Source organism: Lepus europaeus, chromosome 8 (assembly GCF_033115175.1).
Source record: "Lepus europaeus isolate LE1 chromosome 8, mLepTim1.pri, whole genome shotgun sequence".
Taxonomy (NCBI): domain Eukaryota; kingdom Metazoa; phylum Chordata; class Mammalia; order Lagomorpha; family Leporidae; genus Lepus; species Lepus europaeus.
The window spans coordinates 93,438,873-93,453,979 of NC_084834.1; the positions used below are offsets into that span (position 1 = coordinate 93,438,873).

The following is a 15,107-nucleotide window of genomic DNA, read 5'->3' on the forward strand; positions in this document are numbered from 1 at the left end:
AGAAATAACTTCAATTGACACAAATGCTTCTTTGATTGGAAAAAACCCTAAAATTTTCAGATTATTTTATTGATAATTGTTGAAATTCAGATTTAATTTGAAATATGTAAATTGTATGTGATTTTTACTATTGCATGTTTTTGTGGGGTACAGTGTGATATTTCATTATATAAACATATACAATGTAAAATGATAAAACAGGTCATTAATATTTATGTTGCCTTCAATATTTCTTTTACACTTTTGATTAACACAGAAAAGTTCCTATTTCTGGGACACAATGCACTAAAATACATGCATAAGTATAAAGGTACACTGATCAAATCAGAGCATTTAATGTTTCCATCTCCATAAGATGGCTCTGAAACCTTCAAACACCTCTTTTCTAGTTAGTCATACAATATATAATAGCCTTTTGTGAACTACAGATCCATCACTTTACTGTAGAACACCGGAAATTTTATCTTCCACCAAAACTTATTTTGAGTTAAGTGCGAATCCCCACAGTAAATGGCTAGGACAGTGGAGGCTAAGGAAACAGCTCAAAGTCATATGAGACTACAGCTTGCAAAAGGTATGGTTCATATACCCAAACCAAAAAATCGGGCCTGCTCATTTTCTACCAGAGCAAGATCAAAGTTGGACTGATTATATAAACAAAAGATATGTCATTCAATCATTAAACAAATATTTGGTGATAGCATAACCTTATATCACATATCATCATGAGTTCTGTAGCACAGCACTGAACTAGACATCAAATTCATTACAATACTGTGCTGGGAAGGGAATGATTTGTAGAATTTTCTCATTTCCATAGTGTAAATACTCCTTTCATAACAGATTTCCAATTATCAACCTGACATTGAACTTCAAGTTGGAAATAGATGTATGCATTCAACTCTTAGGAGCCTGTGTGGGCTAGCTACAGCAAGGCAGTGGAAGAAACTCCTGCTCAAGATGCATTCTAGCAGAGAGAAAGTAACACAGCAAACTACAACATATATTTTACGTTGGGAACTGACAAGTGCTGTGAGAGAAAAAAGAAAGGCTCAGAAGTTGAATAGGAAGGAGCTATTTTAAATAGAATAGTCGGGAAAGATTTCCTAGGGAAACAACATCAAAGCAAGGCCCTGAAGGTGGTGAAGGAGGGGGCCAGGTGGATAGCAAAGGAGGAGTATTTCAGAGGAGGGGCTTCTATAAGGTTAAACGACAAAGGATTCGACACTTATGGTTTATACCAACTGAAACAGGAAAGTATTAAAAGGTGTTTCTGGAGTTTTGTGTTTGCTTGTTCTCATCAAGGAGTGACAAGATCTGACTTCTGTTTTTCCAAGGTCACTCCTGCAGATGTGTTGAGATCAAACCACTTGTCAGGAGGCAAAGGCAGACACTCTTAATATAATCCAGTCAAGTGATCAAGGTATCTTGGATCAATTGGTAGTAGAGAGAATGTTGAGAAGTTGTGAGATTCCAGGTTTGTTTTGAATGAACAGTGAATAGAATGTGCTGACATGTTAAATAGGAGGTATGGTCCACGAGATGTTTCCAAGAATTTTGTTTTAACTGAAAGGATGTAATTAGTATTTACTAAATTGGAACAGAAAATGAGAAGAACAATTCTGTAGGAAAGATCGGGTGGGTTTAGGATGTATACAGTTTGATATATATTTGACATCTATGTGGAGATATATAATGGGTGCTTAGTTATGATTCCCATTTCACAGAGAAATTTGGGATGGAGAGAAAACCATGTGAGTATTAAGATGCTGATAAGATTTAAAGTAGAGATCTCAATGGGAACCTCAGTAGAATAAATGTAAATTTATTTAATATTTAGTTACCTATTTAGCAAATACATCTTCTAGCAATGTTCAAATATAAAATCATTAAATTATCATAACATTTCTATGAGGTAGGTACTATTATTTTTCCTTTTATAAATAAGGAGAGGTTACACAGAAATAGATTAAGTTGGCCAAGGTCACAAGCTAATGGCTATTAAGAGGTAGACCCCAGGGGCCCATGTTATGACAACACTGGCTAAGCTACCACTTTTGACTATGGCATCCCATATCAACATGCTGACTCAAGTCCTAGCTGCTCCACTTCCTATCCAGCTCCCTGATGATATGCCTGGGAGAGTAGGAAAAGGTGGCCCAAGTGTGAGACCCAGATGTCCATATGGGGAAGGAAACAATAGGTAAAAGACAGATTGCCCTCTTCCTCCCCTTCCCTTCTCCTTCTCACTGTTGTATTTCTATCTGCCTTTTAGATAGATAGATAGATCTTTTTCAAAAAGAGGAAAAGAGGAAGACGTGGAATTTCAAAGCAAAGCTGCCCAGATCCAGCATTCTTATTAAAGAGAAGTTGTCTAAAAGCCCTAGACTTCAAGCACTGCAACATTCAAAGGCTGAGGATGTGAGGCAAATCACTGAATGCTACTCATTAGCAGGTACCACATTTTATTTTTACAAAGGAGCCCTAATGACTCTCAGGGATAGTAGATATGAAAACACAGAGTAGATGCAAAGACAATGTTTTGTTTTCTTTTACACTTTTCTAGATTTTTTTTTTTGTATGACACATGTCTTGGTATCATTGGCACAGGCATAAACCCCAGCCCTACTGACTGTGTCTTAGGGGGAACATGCACAGACCACTGATGGCCTGGCTCCCACACAGGACAGAGGGTGTGTACAGCTTTTCCCCAGGTGCAGGGAGGTAGGGGATCTTAGGGATACAAGCGCATTTCCCAAAGAGAAGAGAAAAGTAGAAAATTCACATCCCTGCTCCATAGAGATGAGCTCCACCTTACCCCACCCCCCTTAAGATTTATTTATTTATCTAAAGGTAGAGAAACAGGGACAGAGGGAGAGACAGAGAGAGAAATCTTCCATTCACTGGTTCACTCCCCAAATGGCTACAACTGCCAGGGCTGGATCAGATAGAAGACAGAAGCTAAGAGCCTCTTCCAGGTCTCCCATGTGGATGCAAAGGCCCAAGGACCTGGGCCATCTTTCACTACTTTCCCAGGGGCATTAGCAGGAAGCTGGATGAGAAGTGGAGCAGCCAGGACTCAAACCTGTGCTCATATGGGATGCCGGCACTGCAGGCGGCAGCTTTATCCATTATGCCACAACAGTCACACACACCCCCTTCCTATATTTTCCCAAACAAATATCTATTAATTCTAGAATCTGGAAAGAATGCATTAAAATAATTGAAGCCGCAGAATAATTTTTAAAAACAGGTTTAAATGGATGTGTGCCATTCTTTTTACAACACAGCTCAATGAGAAGTTACAATGATAATCACCACAGAAAATTGAAGTGAAACTCTCTGTTCGGAATATAAACGTGGCTAGCATATAATTTATTGCCCCAACTGAAACAATTTTCAAGAGTAAAAAGGAGCACTATCGATTATACCATGACAAGTTTAAGCGAGAGCTTCTCTAGACCACCTGCAGTTTGGACCCTACGCAGTCCCTTCCTTAAGAATAGTGTTTGTATGAACATAAGGGGACAGGCTCTTATCTTTCAACCATCCATTGCAGCCTTCTTGCTGTCCCTTGTAAGTAAATAGGTTTTATTTGTCATTATTGTGTTCAGCCTTTTTACTAACCACTGGTTAGCCCAGCACATCAGAACACCTGAACACCACTTGTATGTTATTAAGGGTGGGTATTGGAGATACTCTATTTGAGTTCCTCATTCCTTGGGATGAGAAATAGTAATACAGACTTTAGCTATTTTGATAATTAAAGTTCCATTTCAAGACTTTGAAAACATCTTACTGAAAACCTAAATTATAAGTGAAATCTACTCCGTTATCCCTTCACACAGGGAATACTATAAAATCATTCAAATATAACTGTCTCCATTTCTTTCTAACTTACATGAATTAGTAAAGAAAAAAGAATTCCTACTGCCAAGGCCACTTTAATATTATATAAATACTTTGTTGTGGAACATATGCAAAATAGAACAGCAAAATGGAAATACAAGGGAATATACTGTACCTTGTTTTACCTGTAAGGAACACACACCTGACAAAAGGCAAGTTTCACATCCAAGGTTGGTTCACTGCAGTAGTATAAGAAATGGAGGCTCATAAATACCTGCAGAAAAAAATGGAGCATGAATTCCAAATCACTGATTTTTCATTATTTAATAGGAGAGATTTTAACATCATTTGAATTATACAAGATGTCACATACGACATATATTCAGCACAATCCTTATCCAGACCAGTACTGTGTGCTTTCTCACAAGTTACAAATGTTAAATAAGAAAGGTTAACATGCCGTGTCTTCTGTAATGGTCAACAATAAATAACAATGTCAAATATCAAAATAATGTTCTATCTTTTAGGATTTCATCATAATCACGAGGATTAGGTATAAGAAACTGAACTGGATATACCTAATTAGTTAAAGTGAAATGCACCCTATTATAGAGCACTTTCAGATTAAAAAAAAAAAAAAAAGCTCAACCATATACTTGAGGATATACACAAGGATGTTCATGTAGAATAAACGTACTATTAAATAATATAATTTGTGCCAGCGCCGTGGCTCAATAGGCTAATCCTCCACCTTGTGGCGCCAGCACACCGGGTTCTAGTCCTAGTTGGGGCGCCAGATTCTGTCCCGGTTGCCCCTCTTCCAAGCCAGCTCTCTGCTGTGGCCCGGGAAGGCAGTGGAGGATGGCCCAAGCCCCTGGGCCCTGCACCCGCATGGGAGACCAGGAGAAGCACCTGGCTCCTGGCTTCAGATCAGCACGATACGCCGGCCGCAGCAGCCATTGGAGGGTGAACCAACGGCAAAAAGGAAGACCTTTCTCTCTGTCTCTCTTTCTCACTATCCACTCTGCCTGTCAAAAAAATAAATAAATAAAGTAAAAATAATATAATTTGTAAAAGGATTCTATATGGAACTGGGAATAATTGGGTTACAGTTCAGAGTATCAGTATTGATAAATTTTTCAAATATATGGTGAGTGGAGGGAATAAAACAAGTACATAAAGAGCAAGCTATATTAGTGCAAATTTTAAGATATACAAAACTATAACATTCATTGCTTTATGTACACAAAACCAAGTCAAGAAAATTGGGCACTATATTAATTTCTGTTTCATATTAGTGCAAGGTCCAAAGATCTTAATTATATTATTTTCTATATGCTCAAAATATTTCATAATTTTGTTAAGTTTTAAGACAAAGAAGAAATAACAGTGGCAATGCCAAGTTAGATGCTGGGTTGTTTGATAAGAATGTGGTAGCATCAGAGAAATCCAGCTGAAACCTTATTCTGTTCAATTAAATGCACTTTGTTGAATGTGGAGTCCAAGCCACAATTTCTGTGAGGGTAAGCTTCTTTAAAACCAGTATCGACACAAGGCTCTCTTTCTGGTGATATGATTGGTTAGATATCCTGAAAACCACTCTCAATGCAGAACTCCTAAAAATGTAGATGAAATATACAAAGCATCTTTTAAGACCCATAGGTGAACTGCCAAAAAAAAAAAGTTCTGAGAAGCTGACAACAATGTGGAAGGAAACATGGGGAGAAGTAAATGAGCTGAAGCTGCTGTTTGTCCCTGGGCCATCTGCTGGTATCTGGAGGCAGGAATGTTCATTTTTAAAGGACAGCATTCAGAACACAAGAATCAAAGCTGAGATCTCTCTGTGTTGGGAAGTTATGAGCAAAGCTTTCCAGAGGGAGTTTTAAGCAAACTTTAAGAAGAAGCAAAAATAATCCCAGAATGAAGCTCTAAGTTCCAAGAATAGAAAGATATTGCATTAGAACTTCCTGTGCAGATTTTTTTTAATTGAAAGAAAGAAAGGACAAGAAAATGTAAGATCTTCCTGAAGCAGAGCAAGGTGAGAGGGGGATGAAATTTCTCTAGCAAAGATCACGATTTATTACAAACATGTAATAAGTAAAGATATGTGGGGTTTATGCAAAGATAGACTCTCTATTAATATAATAGAGAGTCCAGAAACCAGCATATAAACACATGGAAACCTGATGATGTTATGCTGGCTTTGCAGGCCTCTGGCAAGAGAAGAAACCATGGATTAAACCATGCTGAGACAACTGGTCACTCACGTGGTCAGAAAAAAGCAGATTCCTATTGGGAGACAATTCCCTGTGGGCCTCTTGCTCTTCTGTGTGTCCTGCAAACAGAAGCACTGGCTGCCTTGGTTCCACCATATCTTCTCAAGCCTGCATAGCAGATAGGCCTGAAAGCTAAGAGTATTTCCTCTGGAGCAAAGGACAGGCTTGATCACTCTTCACTATAGCAAACAGAAAGTGTCTAAACTCAGGCATGCTTACTGTCTATTAGAAAAGATGTGGGGCCCCTAGGCTCAAGGTTCTTCTTCTATAAAGCAACCCACTGAGTGCAGTAGTCACCTAATCGTCTCTGCATCACCCTAGGGACTTGGACCCAAGTAACTGGCACAAATACTGATGCTCTAATTGCTGCCACTGCTGTCAATAATAAAACCTCCTGTATCTAAAACAACAACAAAAATAAAAGAACCTTGTATCTGACCCAAGAACCTTGGGTGCTTCTGCTAGAAACCATGAAATTGTGGCGGCATAACTTGTGCGTTTGTAAGCAGCATAACATCTCAGCCTCTCCAAGGTTCTTGAAAATCCTAATATCATGTTATACAGAAAAAAATTACAGATTATTTAAAAATTCAGGAAAGGCATCAGTGTTGTGGCATAGCAGATTAAGCTACTGCTTGCAATGCCTTCACCCCATATGGGCACCTGTTAGAGTCCTAGTTGCTCCACTTCTAATCCAGATCCCTGCTAATGCACTTGGAAAAGCAGCAGAAGATGGTCCAAGTGCTTGGGCTTTGGCCACCCACATGGGAGACCTGGATGAATTTCCAGGCTCCTGGCTTCAGCCTGGCCCAACCCTAGCCATTGCAGCCTTTTGAGGAGTGAAACAGTGAATGGAAGAACTCTTTCTTTCTCTCTTTCTCTCTGTAACTCTGTTTTTAAAACAAACAAACAAATAAATAAATATCTTTTTAAAAATAAAGTAAAAATTCAGGAAAGATGAAACTTTAAATATTAAAGAAGGAAACACAGGTGGATATCAAATTAACATAAATAATGTGGAAATTGCTGATATAAAAATAGTTATTGATAAAGTGAACTATATTAAATTTAATTTATCTGTTTATAAAATGATTAGAGTTTAGTAAGTAAGCCACATAGCTATTGAATTTATCTGAAATATATCTATCCTTAATTGTGTAGTTAAATAGCAGTTACACTCAAATAGCATGTTGTATATCCTACAGTATGGGAGCTGTTTGTTTACTTATATAGATATCCCAAACTGTACCCACTGCAGATAGCTAAAAATAGACAGAGAAAGCTAATCAAAATAGAAAGGATTGCTTGGTTGTGGTCACATCTTAACAATAAAGTCCTTTGCCAGAAGAAAAAAAAAGCAATATATGTATCCAATAGAAAATTTGTCCATAATCTATATTTTCCTAAATATCAAGAAGAAAAAGACAAAGGACCCAAGAGAAAAAATGGGCAAAAAATATATACTGGAAACATTTCATACAACAAGGAAATATAAAAGGGCCTATGAATGTATCTATAAATTAAAACCACATTGAGATACTATTTTAGACCCAAATTACCCAAAATGGAAAAGGATAGTAACATTCAGGATTTTCAAGGAGGTTGATCAGAAGGGAATCTATACCACTAGCAAGTATGCAACTGAATAATGAAATTTAGAAAAAAATATGATTATTTAGCAAAATTGTACAGAGCCTGTAATCCAGTAATTCCACATTTACACATTAGAGAAACTCTTGTGTTTTACCACCAGGACACATGTACAAGGAAGTGCATTAGAATATTTTTTGCAACATTAGAATAAATAAATGATAGAAACAAAAACTGGAGCACAGGCATTTGGCATAGTGGTTAAGATGCTGTTTAGGGACTCTCCTACCTCATATAGGAGTCCGGTTTTCACTCTGAATTCCAACATCCTGCTAACGCATATCCTGGAGACAGCAAGTAATGGTTCAAATAGCTGGGTCCTTGCTGCTCATATGGGAGACACAGAGACTGTGACTTTGGCCCGGCCCAGCCCTAGCTCTTAAAAGCATTTGGGGGGGATCGCTTCTCGGCCTTTTGGCTAACATCAAGTGTAAAGGCATTTGGGGAGTAAACCAGAAGGGAGATTCCCTCCCTCCCTCCCCACCCCCGTCTCAGTGTGTGTGTGTGTGTGTTTTTGCTTTTCAAATGAATAAAGTGAATAAAATAAAATTTTAAAACCTAAAATTCCAAGAATCCTGCTTGTTTTCTCTGAGCCTATGGTCACTGCACTATTTCAGCAATAGGTGGTGCCCTAGGTTCAGGTTGGTCACAAGTCCACAGTTGCTGTTATCAGGGTTTCAGCATTAGAGGGCACTCCAGGCTCAATTTTTTTCCCCAAATCTGCACATAGTGAATTTTTCAGAATGTACTGGAGGAGTGCCTACAAAGGACAGTCTGTCCCTGCCAGTTTCTTATTGGGGCTGGGATGGGCCCTGACAACTTGTCCACAATCACTGGCCTGTGGTCAGGAACCATGGGATTCTGCCCAGTTCTGAGCCTCACCATGGAGGAACAAGCCTCAGGTTCCTCAGCACAACTTAGTCATTCTCATTCTCTCTCTCTCTCTCTCTCTCTCTCTCTCTCTCACCCTCCTACTCTCCCTCCCTCCCTCCCTCTTTTGTGCTGCCTACAGTTAGGGGAAAGATGAAATGGACACTCCCATGATAACCAACACTGCAATTCTAGATCACACCTGGAACCCACAGGCCACCCAGACCAGGGCAGTACGAGGGCAGGGCCAAGGCTCATACTGTTGTGCCCTGCCTGTTGGCATGGCGTATTTGTGGCCTGAGACCGCAGCAGCCAGTGCAGTTGACATCAGCCAGAATACAAGTCATTCTGTCTTGGGCAGCAGGTCTCCATCTGGCACCAGCGTGGGTCCAGAGGCTCCATCCATGGGCACCTGCCAGGGGATAGGGACTATTGGGTTCTCACTCGTTTGGGATCTCAATGCCATGGCACTGAGTTCCAAAACAAGCTTAATTCCCTGTTATACTTCCCAGTGGGTGGAATCTTTCCTACTCTGTGCTGCCTGTGTTTGAGGAAAAGGTAGAAGAGGCAGGGTTCAGAGGGTCTGCTTGCATGTACTGTATGAGGGCAGGGGCCAAAGGTCTCTGGCCACTTGAGTCACTACGTTCCAAGTCTAAGATCCACACTTAATAGCTTCTCCCCACCCCCCACCGTCCACCCTGGACTGGGGGTGTCTCTCTACACTAAGCTGCTTGGAGTTCAGGAAGGGATGACACAGGGGACACTTTCCTTCCTGTCTTCTACACTGCATCTTTTCTCATTATTATGCTAAAATCAGGTACTGTGCTCTCTCACCTAATTTTCTTAGCTCTTGTGAAAATAGTTTTGTGCCTGAATGCTGTTCAAATTGCTGTTTCTATGGGGGAGATAATCATTGGAGGGTCTTATTCTGCTGCAATCTGCATTTTTAATTTACAATAATATAGCTTCAAATAATAGCATTCCATCTCACATAGAGTGGAAGCATAGTACACTTCCTTTTTCCTGCAATTCTTTGACCTATTGTCATGTTTTACTTGATACATGCTATAAACCTCAGACAACATTGCCATTATTTTCCCTTAAATAGACACTACATTTTTAAGAAATAAGACATCATATGGCCGACGCCGCGGCTCAATAGGCTAATCCTCCGCCTTGCGGCGCCGGCACACCGGGTTCTAGTCCCGGTCAGGGCACCGATCCTGTACAGGTTGCCCCTCTTCCAGGCCAGCTCTCTGCTGTGGCCAGGGAGTGCAGTGGATGATGGCCCAAGTTCTTGGGTCCTGCACCCCATGGGAGACCAGGAGAAGCACCTGGCTCCTGCCATCGGATCAGCGCGGTGCGCCGACCGCAGCGCGCCTACCACGGCGGCCATTGGAGGGTGAACCAACGGCAAAAAGGAAGACCTTTCTCTCTGTCTCTCTCTCTACTGTCCACTCTGCCTGTCAAAAAAAAAAAAAAAAAAGAAATAAGACATCATAAAGAAAAATATTTTATTGTTACTCATATTTTCTACATGTAGTCTTTTTACACCTTTTAAGTGTTTATTCTTAACCATTTATGTTTTGGTGCTACTAGAGTGGCATTCTTCTATTTATTTACACCTTCAAAATGTTCACCTCTACCATTTACAATACACGGTTCCATTGTTTTCCCTTTTTATCGTAGCATGCTTTAAATGAAATCTTGTAGTCACTTTTTGATCTTTTGCTGGGTCTTCTCACAGCATGTTGTTTATAATTCTACGGATATCAAATCATATTGCAACTGTTCATATTTTCATACTAGATTATAATTTCCTTAAGGAAAATGACTATATTTTATTCACGTTGACCACTCCAGATCCTAGCATTATTCTTAATATCTAGCTAATGTCAAGTCTATGTTTATTAGAATGAAAGGGACTGGGGAGGGGGGTGCTGCTTTGCCTCTCTCGCAGAAGGCTAAGTATTTTCACTGTCTCTTCATATTGAGACCTGTGAATGTTCAATACATTTCATGCTAACAAATTTGTAGTGCAGAATTTGCAGCAGTAAAAGCCTGAAAGGGTCCGAGCATGGATGACCTCTGAAATGCAACCATGTTGCAGTTCAGTGCTCCAGGTGGGCATGTGGGAAAATATAATACCCAGCCCACATGCAATGCACATGTCTTAATTTTTAATAAACGAATAATCTTGCTATAAAAGGCAGCCCCTGACCTTTCTGGTTTGCATTATAAAGACTCCAAATGTAGCACTATGACTGAGCAAGTCAGTAAGTCACTGCAGAGCCTTCTTGTTCCACAAAGGAACATTTTTTAAAACATGTTCCCTGTGACAATCCAGGAAATTACATAAAACTTGTTTAGCAGTTACATTTCCTGTCTGCGTAAGAGAAAGCATTTGGCACTATTGGACAGAAACAACATCAACAGCCAGGGCTTTATCTCAATATCGTTCTAAAGTAGAATTAGTGATAGTATCTTGGTGTAATATTGGTCCTGCATGTAGCTTGAAAGAGGAGGTGATCATCTGGGCAGTTCATTGCTTTCCATTTCTATTCTTCTTCTGGGAAAAGACCCATATGTGCACCCCTTGTTATGTACTTTACTGAGATTCTCCTTATCTCCTGCCTCTATGACTAAATGGTTATTCTGAGCAAAATAATAAGCCAAGTTGTACGAATGAGATACACTTAAAGATCTATTAGGTTGCATTGGTGCACAGCAGTTGCTATCAAAGAATGTCACTATGATGTGTTTAAATAGCTTAGATCAATATTTAAATGCTTCTGTACATGAAAAGTGTCAACTAAACCACAGGAGGCTTAGATGATTCACAGACGCTCAAAAATCAAATTGTTCTGGGTAGTTCCAGGCTCCCACAGTTTACCACTGAAATGTAATATACTCAAGGGAAAACAAAGAGAACTGGAGATTATTTTTAAAAGTTTGAATTTCAGCAGTTTTCAAATTGTAGTGGTATACAACTCATTATCTATAAATAATTTTTGTATTTAGTACCTATCAGATTTATTATAAATGAATCCCTAAGAGACTGCAAACATATGTATGATGTAAGAATGCAAACTGTTGATAATTATAAAACTTGCTCTGTCTCTTCCATGCTCTGGCGGGGATGGGAAATGTCCAGCCTGCAGGCCATTTAAGACCGTAAAATCATTTCGTCTGGCTTAGCCAAGCCAGGCAGGACTTGAAATTTAATAAATCTTCGGCAGGCAAATTTTAAGTTGAAAATTTCATATGGCCCACAAATGATGTTATAAATATCCAAATGGCCCTCGGCAGAAAAAACGTTTCCCCACCCCTGCAGGAGTCTCTCTGCTATCTGCAAAAGTTCAAATGAAAATTAAATGCACCTTCAAACCAGTAATTATCACATCAAAGACTGAAACAGAAAATGGAATTAAATTTCATTTTCTATTAAGAACTGGGCATATGCTCACTTTAAGATATTGTTAAGCGGCTGATGTTACAGGGCAGTGGGTTAAGCCTCCGCCTGCCCTGTCACCATCCCATATGAGCAGTGGTTGCAGTCTCTGCTGCTCTACTTCAAATCCAGCTCCTTGTCAATGAACCTGGGAAAATAGCAGTAGATGGTCCAAGCACTTGGGACCCTGCCACCTATGTAGGAGACCTGGTTGGAGTTCTAAGCTCCTGGCTTCAGCATAGCCTAACCCTGGCTCCATTTGGGGAGTGAACCAGAATCAGTGGATAGAAGATGTCTCTCTCTTTCTCTGTCTCTCCCTCTCCCTATCTCACTCTCCTTCTCCATCTCCCTCTTCCTCTATTTCTCTTCCCCTGTCTCTTTTTTACTACAACTCTTCCTTTCAAAAAAAAAAAAAAAGAATATATCTTTTTTTTAAAAAAATGAAAAAGGTTAACAGAAATTATCGAACACCACCAAGTAAAATAACATTGCACAATAGAAGTCCAAGGAATAGAAGCTAGAGAAAAAGTGCTAAAGAGTATATTTAAGGAAATAATGAGTGAAAATTTCCCAAACCTTTGGAATGATAACAACATTCAGGCATAAGAAACTCAGAAGTCACAATCATATTCAACCCAAAGAATAGTTTACCAAGATACATCATAATCAAATTATAAGAAAGAAAAATAAAGACATATTCCAGAAAGCAGCAAGTAATAAACTGGCCACATTTAGGGCAGGTGTTGTGGCACAGTGGGTTAAGCCCCACCTGTGACACCAGCATCCCATATGGGCTGTGGTTCAAGCCCGGGCTGCTCTATTTCAGATCCTGCTCCCTGCCAACACACCTGGAAAACCAGCAGAAGATGACCCAAGTACTTGGACCCCTGCCACCCAAATGTGAAATAAGTATCGGCAAGGATGTGGAGAAAAGGAAATACTGTATACTATTGGTGGGAACATAAGTTAGTACAGCCATTTTGGAAAGTAAAATGAAAGTTTCTCAGAATACTGAAAATAGAACTACTGTATGATACAGGATACTACTCCTGGGTAAATACCAAGGAACTTCAATCAGTATGTTGAAGTGATTTCTGTACTCCATATTCACTGCAGCACTATTCAGAATAGCCAAGATATGGAATAAATCTAAGGGATCATCAAAATATGCATGGATAAAAAAAACATTTTATGTATGTATAAGCACATGGATAACTACCCAGTCCTAAAGCGGAGAAATCTTGTTGTTTATAACAGGATTAACAATATGAATGAATGTAAAATGAGTAAAATAATCTAGATACAGAAAAATAAATACCGTGTAATTGCACTTATATTTTGAATCTAAAGAAGTTGAACTTGTGGAAATAGAGAGGAGAATCATGGTTACCAGAGACCCAGAGTTTGCAGATAGGGTGAGGTAGGGAAAAAGGTATTAGAGAGTTGTTGATCAAAGGGTACAAAATTTCAGATAGATGAGAGGAAAAGATTTTCAAGATCAGTTGCACAGCAGGATGACTACATTCAACAATAATACACTTGGTGTTTCAAAATAACTAAAGAAGTAAATTTCAAATGTCTCACCCATGAAAAATAGTGAAGGCAGGCATTTGGTGCAATGGTTAAGACACTACTTAGAACACAGGCATCCCATATCAAAGTCCCTAGGCTTGAGTCCTGACTCTGCTTTCAATGCAACGTCCTGCTAATGTGCACCCTGGAAGGCAGCAGATGATAGGTCAAGTACTTGGGTCTCTGTCACCCATGGGAGAGACCTGGAATGAGTTCCAGGCTCCTGTGGGGAGTGAATCAGTAGATGGGCTCTCGCTCTGTGTGTGCATGTGTGTAAGCCTTTCAAATAAATCAATTTTTTCAAAGAAAATAAAATTTTAATAATTTAAAAGGATTTTTAAAAAGTTAAAGAAGTGATAGATATGTTAATTGCATTGATCTAATCATTCTGCATTTTTGTGTGTATATATATATATCAAAATATCACATATACAATTATGATTAGTTGATCAAACATAATATGAATGATATAAATAAATAGATAACATGGAGGTATATTCTCCCAAATTTTGAATAACATGAAGATGTGTGTTCTCAATGTTTCTGTGCAACATTTCCCAGTATAATGTGAATATATAAGAAAGAAATTGTATGATAACTGTAAAGAAAAAAATAAACTCTTCTCCACTAAAAGTAATATGATTATTCAGACAGATATTACAATAGAGATGGCAAATTATTTTAACCAATAAAATAATCAAATAATATTCCTGGGTTCAAACTAACAATTTATGAGGATACTCACTATAGATAAGTATGTGGAACTCTAATATACTTCTCATTATCCTTATGATCTGTAAAGTTAATATTTTTTAATTAATTCTAATTGGTTCAACAGATACCACCAGTTCAAGTCAACCACAAAGCCACATAGCCAGCTGAAATATCCAAACCACTATTTTTCACCCATTTCTATATTTTTCTTCATTTCCCAATATATTATTTCCTCATACCTCTCTAAGGGCATGTAATTCCATTTATCAATTATTGCAACAAGCTACACATGTAAGCACAACAGCCAGCAGGCTACACACAGAATGAATCCTCAGCATGTAACAGCTTTATGCTGCACACATCTGGAATCACTTATACATTCGAGTTGTATACATATGTGAGGTGCATATGATCTATTTTCTAACTAGCTACCAGACAGGAGAAATGGCATTTTACATTAATTAGGTCATATCTGCATAACATGGAGTATAAGTAAGAACTATACATATGGTTTTATAGACACATCTTGATAGACAAAAAATAATATTTCACAACACAGAAAATAAATATATATTGACTACAAGCTTCAAGGACTAAAAATAGCAATGGAGTGTCGTCCACAAAATCATTTTGACTTTTATCTAGAATTTTTATGATATGTATAGTCATTCTTGATATTAACTTCACTTTTAAAAGAATATTCAGGCCAGCACTATGGTTCTAGT

General features: G+C 38.7%; 1 protein-coding gene across 1 annotated transcript in view; it reads right to left on the reverse strand.

Annotated features, from left to right (window-relative positions):
• MAPK10 (mitogen-activated protein kinase 10) overlaps positions 1-15,107 on the reverse strand; it is a 456,407-nt gene that overhangs the window by 154,372 nt on the left and 286,928 nt on the right. The window contains exon 4 of the mRNA XM_062199183.1: positions 4,052-4,123. Within this exon, the coding sequence (XP_062055167.1) occupies positions 4,052-4,117 (66 nt within the window). The 5' untranslated portion in view covers positions 4,118-4,123. The remainder of the gene's footprint in view (positions 1-4,051; positions 4,124-15,107) is intronic.